The 12,355-nt window shown below is 37.8% G+C and overlaps 2 protein-coding genes across 11 annotated transcripts; both read left to right on the top strand.

Moving 5' to 3' along the window:
* The first annotated feature begins 2,247 nt into the window (after positions 1–2,247).
* Positions 2,248–5,750, top strand: LOC121267502. Of its 10 annotated transcripts, none has more exons than XM_041171393.1 (4): positions 2,250–2,405; positions 3,395–3,459; positions 3,490–3,594; positions 5,009–5,750. In XM_041171393.1, the coding sequence occupies exons 1-4, from the start codon at positions 2,333–2,335 to the stop codon at positions 5,675–5,677; spliced, it is 912 nt and encodes a 303-aa protein (XP_041027327.1). In that variant the 5' UTR covers positions 2,250–2,332; the 3' UTR covers positions 5,678–5,750. The 10 variants fall into 10 exon arrangements, with proteins under 10 accessions (XP_041027379.1, XP_041027327.1, XP_041027332.1 ...); XM_041171398.1 differs by having other exon boundaries at positions 5,012–5,750; XM_041171429.1 differs by having other exon boundaries at positions 3,400–3,459; positions 5,094–5,750.
* A 2,056-nt stretch (positions 5,751–7,806) lies between these two features.
* LOC121240043 (transcription factor bHLH51) lies at positions 7,807–9,153 on the top strand. Its single transcript, XM_041137492.1, has 2 exons — positions 7,807–8,158; positions 8,658–9,153. Exons 1-2 carry the CDS (start codon positions 7,880–7,882, stop codon positions 9,126–9,128), a joined length of 750 nt encoding a protein of 249 aa, XP_040993426.1. The 5' UTR covers positions 7,807–7,879; the 3' UTR covers positions 9,129–9,153.
* The last annotated feature ends 3,202 nt before the right edge of the window (positions 9,154–12,355 follow it).

Consider the following 12,355-nt stretch of genomic DNA (forward strand, 5'->3'; position numbering starts at 1 on the left):
ATGTCTCAGATTCAGACATGACATATACATTAGAGCACAAGTCCAAGGATACACAAAGAGACTAATGATTCAAATCATGAAAGAATATTCTGAATAATCTTCTCATTGGGTGAAGGAAAGAACAGTCTATCTCAATTTAGGCAACCCAAACAAAGCCAATAAAAGTGAGGTGTAAGAAGAAGAACAAATATCAATTGTCCAAATCCAAACATAGATGCCCAAATTTATGTTCACAATAATAGTTTTGAGTGCCCAAATACAACAAGTCCAAACTGAGTACAAATCCAACATTCAACCATGGCAGATTCAGATTTCAGTGTGAACTAAATCATACAAAAAACCAACATGCAAAAAATACTCGAAATTACTCAAATTTGCTTAAAGAACAAACAATTTCCTCAAACATATAAGAGCAATGTCTCATATTCACCCATGGCAGATACATGCATTGAGTGATTATCCATTCAAACCCTAGAGCACCAAATAAAATGCAGGGTTCTCAAATTTCACTGACCAAGCAGATCGATTGATACATACAACCAATAAGTCGAAAAAGGTAACACATATGAAAACCATGGCAGATACATGCATGAAAGTTGCTGTGAATATGGGTCACGGATCCATGAATATTCAAACCCTAGAGCACTAGTTTAAATCTAGGGTTCTCGAATTTCAGTGGCTAAAGTGACAAATACAATTCCATTTAAACTCGAAAATGTATTAGATTCAGCCATGGGAGAGAGGCTCAGTGTGTTTGATTTGTGCGAGAGAGGACAGAGTTCATCCATGGAGAGAAGAAGAGGGAATATACAAGAGAGAAAATATAACTTACATATACAGTGCGAACGGTGCGAGAAGAGAAGAAAAGCTACCGTCAATGGTGGCAAACAGTGTGAGAGAGGGCCTCCACGAACGAGGGCAATCGAGAGTGGAAGAGAGGAACACGCAAGATCAACAACAAAAAATGAAGGGGATGATTGATTGGGGATGTACAGTGATTCTCCAAATATGAGGAACGACTGTAGCTCCCCTAAATGAAATCTCTAATTTAGGGAATGAGATGAGAGGGAGCGTTTCAGCTTCCCCCAAATTTTTTTCCTAAATTTTAGAGATAATAGTAGTTTAGGCATCCAGATGGGAATGCTCTTATCTATTCTTGTGATCTTAATTTCATGAATTTACAGCAGTAACCCATCTCAGTGACTGGTAAAAAAAAAATATCTCTAATGATATGTTCTTTGTAGTAATATTTTAATTGGCTTAAATTAACCGGCAAGATTTTCTTGTAGACTAAGTCATTAATTTCCTTTTGGAAGAAACGGTAGCAATATATCCAAGCAAGGAGATATAAAACTTTGTCTTCATGATTTTCTTCACATTATTTTGTTTCATGAGACACAGAGACGACATTCATGAACTCAAAATCAGACTCGATAGCACTCATTATCTCTGGCGCAACGCACACCTCAAAATCTATGCTTCCCTCACAGACTCATTGACTATTGAAATCCAATGGGTTTTCTAGATCTAATACCACAAACTGCATGACTAGTGAAATTCTGAAGTCCTCGAAAAACTTGATGAATTTGCAAGCATCTCAATGCCCTAAGCCCCAAAATTTGTAATACCCATATCGCAAAATCCATAAAACAAAGAAACTTTCCTGCCCTCCTCTCAACTCTCTTAGTACACAAGCAGAAACCATAATACAAAAGGAAAAAAATGGCAGTGGAGTTACATAGGAAGTTGGGTAGAGAGAGGGGCGAAAGTGGGGATTGGAACTGCGAAAATTTTGAAAATTGAAATGGCTTCTTCTAAACGAGCATTTCTGTCAAGAAAAAAAATGACGTGTGTGCTGTTAGTTAACCGCATATGTATATAAAAACTCCAATCTAATTTATTAGAGATAGTGATAAAGTTATTATTCTATTACTAATATATATTTTTTAATTATTATAAAAAAATTAAAAAAATATATAATTTTACTAATACTCTTTAACTATTAAGTAAAATAAAAAATTTAAAAAAATAATAAATACATAATAATAAAGTAGTAACTATCATTATTCATTTATTAATTTAAGAAAAATTACGTTTTTTTTAAATTTTTTTATTTTACGACATTAGAAAGCCTACTCGCGCCTTCAATAGTCCGCCCATGTTTTAAGTTTTAAAGGCAGGCTCAGACGACACGAGTGCAAAGTAGGGAGAGCGTAACACGCGCTGAAAATGACGGTGGTACCGATAACTTCTCATCTCCTCCATTCGATTACAACCCACCCATTCATTGCCGCAAAACATAGCATATAACTCAGAAGAGCTCTCGCTGTTCATGGTTGAGCCTTTAAACGATCCGAAAATTCATGGCTATATCCCTAAACTCAGTCGTGGGCTTCAACTCAACGGTAAATTTTTCCTCCTTATTTCTCTCGTTTGACTTAAGATGCGACCTTTTTCTATTTTCCTTTTAGTAAACTGCAGTCAACTTAGATGATCTTTTATCAGCTTATCAACTATGTGTTTATTTTAAAATAATTTCATTTCTGAATCGAAATGGGTACTGGATGGGAGAACTCAACCGAAAGAGACAAGATGTTAGATGTAGGATTAAAATTTTTTCAAAGTGTAGCTAAACTCGGATGGTAGTATGGACTGCTCTTCATTCTTGAGTTTTCGAGCCTAAATAAGAGCCTCAGGATGAATTTGTAATAGTTCCTACAAATAATTACCGAATAGCATTTTTTTAATGTCATAATTCTTGAGTTACAGAAGGGTTTCTATTTTATTAACGGCAGAATTTGAGTCTTAGGTTCTTGCTTTTACTGAACGTTGAAGGTATCATTGGGGTTTATTGTCAATGTGCGGCGTATATTCGATTATGGATTTTCCTTAAATTATAAATATAAGCGGTTTAAAGATTTATTGGATCTTCTCGTGAGATAGATTCTAGGTTACGGTTCAAACTTTTTGAAGTAGTACATGCAGCTTCTCGCGGTCTAGGTTCATCTTGTTCGGTTCTCAGCAAGTATGGTATTACTATAATCAAGTCCAATAGGTTGTCTCCTTCTACCCTTTTTTTTTTACTTTTTTCTAGAAAAAAAAAACAAATAAGACAATGTGCAGTGGACGACGAACTTCCACATTTCCTTGAGTGCCTGTGTTGCATGGAGTTCAAATATTTATAGCAGGATTGCTTAAACTGCAATATTTGGCTGTCATAGTGTTTATGTGCACCATATTTCACCCCAAAAAAATGTCTGATAATCAATATGGAGTTTTCATCTTTGCCCTCACAAAGCAAAGCACGCTCTGCCTCTCATCTGTTATCTTCATTGTAACCTAACCCTGGCGCTGTTTCCTCTCCCGCTCCCTCTTGGCCTCTCCCTCGTTGAAGCTCAGTGCCTCAGCCCACATCAATGCCGTGCCACTCTGCTCCGCTCCTCTCAGTCCATGTCGCGGTCCGCTTTTCTCATTGCCACTCAGCTCTTCTCCTCTCCTCTCAATCAATGTCGTGCTGCTCTCATTCACTTGCCCAAAGCTCAGCCCCGTGTCTCCTCCATCTCCCTCAACCATTCTGTGCTGCTTTTCTCCTTGGTAATATTCTTTCGCTCTCTTTTTTGTTCCGTGTTTTATTAGGGCCATGAATCTGTGTTTGTATTTTTAATTTGTGAAACTCGACGGATTTACGGGAAAAAATAGGGGAAATCCGCTCACCAGTTCAACAGTTACGTTAGATTTGGAGATGTGAAAGCTGCACTTTGATCGTCAAATATAAGCTTGATTTGGAGTTTCCATCTTGTCCCTCAAGGTGCTTTTGGAAAAATCATTCCTGCACTTGGATTTCTGTCCTTCCAAGTGATTTCCTCTGGGAAAGGAAGGAAAGGCCTATTTCGGACCTTAGAGGAGCTTCGAGCTTTATTTTTCCGTACCTTACTTCTTTGGGCTATAGCTGTAGATTTTAATGGCCTAAATGTACATGATTTTCTTGTTTCTTTTACAGCAACTTAGATAGGCCTTACCTCTAGTATAACTTCTTGTGTACTTGGGCTATGCCTATTCTTATTTATACTATCGTTTACTTATCAAAAAGAAGGAAGGAAATAATTTCAAAGATAAGTTGGATTGTCAACTTATTCCTCATACTTGCTTGAGTGCCTCAGATATAAGAGATGCTTTTATTCCCTTCTTGGTTGCATAAGGAGCAGCCTGACCACTGCGAGTAGCCCCCCATTTGGCCGAGGATTGTTGCATTGATAGTCTCTCACATTATCATGTAGCTCTCTACCTATTAAAACTCTGCATCTAGATTCATGGACAATCCATGTATCAGTTCAACACATAACTCGACCTAGTATCAATGTAGGAACCTTTATTGATAATTCAAACATACTACGGAGCTTATTTGATGGTCAAGTCAATAGCAGTGAACTTATAAAAAAAAAGTCAATAGCAGTGATTCAACTTACCTTTGGTAGGTGTCTTTTTTATATTAGATTGACTTTGAACTGGTAGTTGCAAGCTTTTTTATGCCTTTCGGTTTTTTTTCTTATTTGGAAGGAGTGCTTCTGAGTATTAAATGTCTTCCATTGCTGTATTGAAGCATGTAGGGGGTTAGGTTTTCTTTCAGGTTAAGCTTTAGCAACATTCTTGACATATATGCCTTCTATCCTCTTCATTCGTTTTTCAAATATAAATCATTTTAGAAAAAGTGGATAAGGTGGTGCATCTGGAGGCAATAGTAGGTATTATTTACAACATTTTTTTATATTGTTCACAACATTAAAAATATTTTTTATAAGTATGAAATAAAGTTTTATTAAATCAAGTAAAAACTTAAAAACTTAACTTTTTTTTTTGACAAGTAAAAACTTAAAAACTTTGATGCATCGTTAATTATTTCGAGGATCTAACGTCCAATATATACACGTTTATCATTCAATACTTCAATGTGATATAATATATGTTGGTGACATAGTTCCCTTGATTTACTCAAGTATTTCTTCATTAGAAGTTGCAAGCCAAATACCCGAATGTGTCAAGATATTGTGTTGGAACTTCGGTACCGAAAGTCACCCAATTTGCGTCCTTCCCAGGGAAGTTGGGGTCAAGGAGTCTTGTAAAGGATGAAAGATGGAGCTTCTCCCTTTCAGTTGCAGATAGTGATAGTGCTACCACAAAGACCAGTGATGAGGGTTTTGCAAACGCAGAAAATGAACAGTCGCAAGCTGGTGCAAATAAAGAGTCAGGGTCTCAAGCCTCTGAAGCATCTAATGGGTCAACATTTTCTTCAGATTTGAAGCAGGAGACATCATCGTCTCCGAACCTGCAATCCACACCAAAAAGATCACCACTAACAGCCAAAGAGAGACTAAGGGCTGCCCGGGTACTCAACCGTTACATGGAATCAAAAGCAACTAAATCAGAAATGGGCAGCAAAGTATTGGATGCACTGAGGGCGAGTGACGGTGGGAAGAAAAGATCTGGGCTCCCAGAAGCCCCCACAAACTTATTTGATGACAGCAAGCGAGGAATGCCAAAGCAGGGCCTAACGTTTGAGTTTCCAGGAGGTTTCGATCTGTTTATAATTGCCTTTTCGTTTGTTTTCATAAGCACAGTGATGTTTGCTACAACGTACATTGTTTGGAAAGTAGGTGCAATCCATTTTAACGAGTATTAAGGTGGAGGGCAGTTCTGCGTTTTTGGGCAAATTACCATCTTTTAATGCATCCTTGTAACTTACAAATTAGCTGTATTACGGGTACTTTTAGATGCACATTATGCAAGGCTAGGATGTCAAATCTTTTATTCGGGCAGAATTAAGTACTTTAATGTACACAAGATTTGCTTTAGTCAACCGTGTTATATATATATATATATATATTTATATTATATATCAGTAGTCAGCATTTGCTGTCATAGCTTCGAGAATTGAAATTACTACGCCTGGCATGCATTTTCAAACCATGGCAGATACTGAAGAGAGAATTGTAGCCCGGCATATGAGCTTTCCTTCTTAATTTTTTTTGTGAAGATTTTACAACAGGAGCCCAATTGGCGATAATACCATTAATGCAAAAATCAGCAGACCGCTAGGTTTGGTTCATATCAACTAGTTTGTTGATTGTGTCAATCTATGAGGACCCTACATATTCATCATATCCTTTTGGTTCTATGAACATTGAGTACTTGTCCAACGTGAGCCGTTTTTCAAGTGCTTGACGAAACTATCTTCTGGTTAAATTCATTTCACCTACAGATCTGGCACATTTTGTATCATCGATCGTGCATGCCGACAATATAAACCATTTTTTTTTCCTACTTTGTTAAAGTAATGGGACCCGAAAAGCGGAATCATAAACACCACAATTTTCTGAGATAGAACTTTGTAAGGTGAGAGGTTAATCAGAGGCCTTTCTGGTGCGCTACAATGTATGAAGGCCCCACATCGTGACACGGCTGTTGATTGCAACTGGTCTGCTTCTGTAGGACTACCATAATTAGAGGCAACTTACGGAAATGAACAAACCAAGCCGCAACAATTAAATACTTCTACCCGAAAAGGTTAAAAACTTAAAACAAGCTCCACCGTGATGTAATTTACAAGGAAGGCTCTACTCACAGAGGATATCCACCGAATTAATTTTTATTTTTAAAAATCTTTAAAAGAATTTAAAAAAGATAAAGTCTACTATGCCGCTCCACCATGACCGCTCAATTTGATTGCTGATCAAAAATTTTTTTTTCTACTTAGTAGTTAAGGAAGTGATTTTAAATTTATTGATATATTTTTTTTATTTTTTAAAAATATTTAAATGTATTAAAAAATGTGAAAAAAAAAAAAAAAACAAAACAAAACTACTGGACAGCACACTCAACGATAAGAGTGAGACTGCATAGTAGCTCTACTCTTTAAAAAATATTTAAAATTATTTTACACCAATTGGTAGAAAACTTCGGTAGGCTAATCGGTAGTTCTAAACAACGCTCAATTTACAACCAACATAGCCCCTTGGGTTATTTTAACTTTTGTATGTATGGTTTTTTTTTTGAATAATGATATAAGCACAATATATTTTATTATATATTTTATAACAATATTATAAGATGAAGATATTTTTATAAAATAATATTATTTTTATAAGATGTTTTATAAAAATATCTATAATTTAAAATATAATTATGTAAAATGTTACGAAAAATATCATTTTCTTTTTTATTTTACTTTTCCAATCATACGTGTAAACCTCGGCCGAAAAATGAGGAAAGGGAGAAAGAAAACAAGTCCTATACAAGGATCATGGGCTAAAATTAGTAGGGCTTGCATGTTCCACCAACCGAAACAGCTAGTAATTCTAGTGTGGTAGGGATAAAGTACTTTCTGTTAGGTTACAGAATTGGTCGATCCTTCAGATCTACCCCTGCTAGCATGTAAATCTATTGATCATAATTCCCCCTTTTGTTTTATTTTATTTTATAGGATTCACCTATATCTACTCACTTCCGTGCTACTCTCATATTTTCCGTCTAATTTCAGCGAGCACGGGGGTTAATACATCGTCGGACAATCAACTTTTCCTCTTTCTAAAATCTTCAAGATCCTATGAAGTCTCAGTTGTTTTTTGTATTTATAACAAAGATTTTCATATTGAGGTGACAGGCAGATAAAGCCAAACATGATTTTTCATTTGACCAATTAAAGGGTAATGAAATGAAAAAAAAAAAAAAGAAAAAAAAAAGGGTACTGGATATCACACCAATCAAAATCAAGATAAGAAGAGATATCGCACATTATTAGCACAAGAAACAGTAGCAGCAGAATGTGTCATAAAAAGCAGAGTCGTAGTTGGATTAATGATGCTTGTTCAGTTGTTTGTTCGCCATGGAGAATTGCTATTACTCCGGTTTTACTCAGGAGGGAAACTGGGCTCAGTGTCATGCTGCAGTTCTAGACAGTGAGTCCTCCTCCTATCTAGTTCCATGGCAACTATCACCTCAGGTATCAGCCTCTGCCAATTTCCAATTCCAAGGGTTTCCGGTTGCAGAAGATGGAGGAGGTGCCACTGCTTCCAAGAGCCATAGTCAAGCAGAGAAGCGGCGTAGGGACAGGATAAATGCACAACTTTCAACTCTTAGGAAACTAATTCCCAAGTCTGATAAGGTAAAAAGATAAGATGAACATTTCTCCCCCCCCCCCCCTCGTTTGCTAAAAATCAATATATGAATGAGTAGGTAGTAAGCTGTCCAATTTAGGCAAATCTATACTCTCTTCATTACCCAGCTGCAGCATGTCATAACATGTTGAGATCATTTAGCCTTCTGATAATATGGAAAGCCTAAGGATAGTCGATAAACTGGTAACACATGGTTCGAAATTTGTCAACTGCTTCTTTATACTACTTAGTAAAATGCAAATTAATGACATCTGTAACTCTACTATGGTACTTCTCCTTCGTTTCTGGGGAGGGGTGTACACGTAGGCGTGAGATTGACGGAGATCTATGGGATTATCGAGAATAAAAGTGATTCTAACCGTTTGCCAAAAAAAAAAAAAAAAAAGGTTCGACAACTTAACCGAATTCTTTGGTGATTCTATACACATATAAATATACGCAATGCATATTTTATAAATCTGAAAGAAATCAATATCTGTTATGCAGATGGACAAGGCAGCTCTATTAGGAAGTGTGATTGACCATGTGAAGGATCTTAAGCGAAAAGCAATGGAGGTCAGCAAAGCCTGCTTACTTCCTACAGAAGCAGATGAAGTAACTATTGAATCTGATTGTGCCCAAGATGTCAACCTCGGCAACGTTCACAGAAGCGAGGAAAATATGTTCATAAGGGCCTCTATTTGTTGCGATGATCGACCGGAGCTGTTTTCGGAGCTCATCCAAGTCCTCAAAGGCTTAGGACTGACAGCAGTCAAAGCTGATATTGCTAGTGTGGGTGGAAGAATTAAGAGCGTTTTGATGCTTTGCACTAAGGAGAGTGATGTGGGTGCTTGCCATAGCACTCTGAAACATTCACTTAGACTGGTTTTAAGTAAAATTGCTTCGTCATCTATGGCATCAAACTGTCGTATTAGAAGCAAAAGGCAGAGGTTCTTTTTGCCTTCTTATTCACAATAATCTTCCAGAAACATTTTTTGGGTCATCTTATAGTTACATTGGTATCTTTTTGATCTTTTTCCTCCCTTAGACATTCTTTGCCATGACTGTCAGATGTTGGTGGCAAGCACCGAAGGCAGGCAGACTATCATGTGGTTCTCGTTTTCCAACCGTCTAAAGAAGTGGAGTTCATTGTATGACTTTTCCTACCGTCTGAAGAAGTGGAGTTCATTGTATGATCAACTCTTTGTTCTTGCTTCATTACTCTCTCTTTCTCTCTCTTGCACGCGCTCGCGCACAAACGCGAAAAAGAAAAGCAAACAGAGTCAAACTCTTATCTCCATGCCTATCATCACATCCATAGTGCGAAGCAGAACAATAGTCTCAGTTTAACTGTGCAACGTTGAAGCCGCTACAGCACTACTCACTACTTCCACTAGTGACAATTAAGAAATTTAATTTGCTATAAAAGAGTGGCATAATTCGCTTAATACATGCTTGGCCTCCGCCTACCAAATGATGTCTGACAAAGATCATATTTAATTCTCTGATGGAATTAGATAAATCTAATTTGAAGAGAGAGAGAGAGAGAGAGAGAGTACGTAAATTATACAGTCTATAACGCTGTTTGTACAAGGAGACTAGGCATGGAAATATCAAACAAATTATAACAAATATTGTAGACTTTAGATGTTGTGTCCATCTCCCTTGGACAGAAATATTAAAAAAGGATCTGTCTCTTCGGCTCGGAAAGTATGTTTGACAAAATATCCATTATTTGTCTGGTTGTTGGTTGTCGTGATTAGAAGTTTTAGGAAGGAAGCACGAAAAAATAGCAATCAGGCATTCGAGACGGATAATAGCAACAGTTCAACATAAGAAAAAAAACCACCTTATCAAGGAAGCACGAGAAGGCCTTGGAAGTCTCGGTGCTCCTCATCTGTCTCATGTTAAACAATCGAGCTTATGACTATAAGGAAATGAAACGCATCTATTAAGAGGTAAATTATAGCAGTCATCAGTGAGAGATCAAAAACCCTAAAAATATAACATAAAAAACCTTCAATAATCGAGTGATGTTAGCAATGGAGCACATCCCCGTTTCCGCAACCACAACATAATCCACAAAAACAAAAATCCTATTAGATCTAAAATAAATCTATTTACCTCATGCCGCTCTCTCTCTCTAGATGAGTAAAATTCCCTCCTCTCCGTAGTCTTCTCCAGAACACCTTCCCAAGTTCCTCACTCAAACCTCGCATCAATCGAAAACTTATCCTAGTAAACTCTCAGAAAACTTCTCCAGTTCATCACTCAAACATGAAACCCACTCCTCCACCTGACCTTGAACTGCTAATATCACAAACTGAGGCTATAACATGGGACGATATCGTCTTAGAGCTAGCCACAGAGACTGCCACTATCATTTCAAACCATGCCCTCATTGGAAAATTAGTTTCATCAAAGCCTCTAAACAAACACACTTTTCACACCACCATCAAAGCTGTTTGGAGCTTTATCCTTGGTCTACACATAGAAGACTTAGGTCTCAACACATTCCTGTTTACATTTCCCACATCACAAGAAAAGGATAGAGTTATAATCAAAGACCCCGGAACTTCAAAGGTTTTCATATGATCCTCAAAGAATGGCTTCCTGGACAAAGTTTACAAGAGATAGACCTCAAGTTTTCAGCATACTGGGTGCAAATACATGGACTCCACTTGAAATGATGACCATGGAAAATGTAGAGAAAATTAGAAGAGTGATGGGCAAACTATTGGAAGTTGATCGCATCAACATATCATGCATTTCAGTCAGAAGATTTCTAAGAATAAGAGTAGAAATCGACACTACCAAACCATTCCCGACTAGTTTCTCACTTCCAAGAATTGATAGAGGCCCTGCCATAGTAACCTTTAAATACGAAAGGCTATCTGAATTCTGTTATGGATGTGGTTGCTTAGGTCACGTACATGGTTCTTGCCCCACAAACCATGGCAACAATAATGCCACTCTCTATGGTCAAGGAATGAGGATAGGAAGTCAAGAACAGAGAAGAAGTAACAGAGCTGAAGAACTAGGTCCTGAAGTAATCATGCCTCAAAAAATCAACATTGAAAGGCCGACAACACTCCCTCCATTCAGAATCAAAGAACAAAGATTTTAAAAATCAGGCTAGAAATAAAGAGGAAAATCAGTATCCACCAACAAGCTTCCAACAGAGCAAAGCAAAACGAAAAGTAATCATGAAAGTTAGTGAAAAAGAGATTTGAAAGCATTCTTTTTCGGTCAATATGTGAATCAGGAAAATAAGCATGGTGCAAGTGCAGATCAATCTACTGTTCATCATCTACCAACAACTAGGGGTGGGCAGTGGGGCCCCGCACTCCGCTGACCGGCCCCGTTCGCCCCACCCCCGTCCATGCGGGACGGGGGTTTCGGCCCGCTTAAACGGGGTGCGGGGGCCCCCACCCGCACCTCAGGATAGCTGCGGAGGCGGGGGACGGAGGGGGCGAAGCCCCGCTCCGCTTAATATATATATATATATAATTAAAATTATATATATATAAAAAAAACCCATAAGTAAAGTGAAACGGCACCGTTTTGTCATGACAAAACGGTGCTGTTTCACTTTTAGACTTGGTAAGCCTAAACTAAAAGTGAAACGGCACGTTGCACTTTTAGTTAAGGTTTCCCCCCGGCCCCCTCCCCGCATCTGTTTCCCTTCCCAGACCTTCTTGAACTCTCCTCTCTCACTCTCTCTGAGTCTCTTGCGCTCTCTCACTTCTCAGTCTTGCAGTCTCTCTCATTCGAACTATTCTCTCTCTCCGTCTCGCACGAGTCCACGACTGCACGAGCAGCAGCACCACCCACCGGGTTTCCACTTTCCAGTCACTCGTGCGAACTTAAAGTTAATTTTCACTTCGAATTCGCCGCCACTCAAAAGTAAGAAATCTGAAATCCATTCTTTTTTTTTTTTTTTTTTTAGTTTTGGATTGGAGATTGGAGGAATGTTGGGTTGAATTGGAGATGGAGGATGAGAATAATTGTGAATTTGTGTGCTATAGAGAAATTTGTGCATGTGTTTGATTCGTGTGTTTGTTTGTTTGTTTTTGTTTTTGTTTTTTTTGTAGATTGGAACCCTAAATCAATTTAGAGTTCCAATCCGAAACCGTAAATTGAGTTAGGAGTTTTAATTGAAACCCCTAAAATTTAAGGGGTTTCAAACCCTAAATTGAGTTAGG

Source organism: Juglans microcarpa x Juglans regia, chromosome 1D (assembly GCF_004785595.1).
Source record: "Juglans microcarpa x Juglans regia isolate MS1-56 chromosome 1D, Jm3101_v1.0, whole genome shotgun sequence".
Lineage (NCBI taxonomy): Eukaryota > Viridiplantae > Streptophyta > Magnoliopsida > Fagales > Juglandaceae > Juglans > Juglans microcarpa x Juglans regia.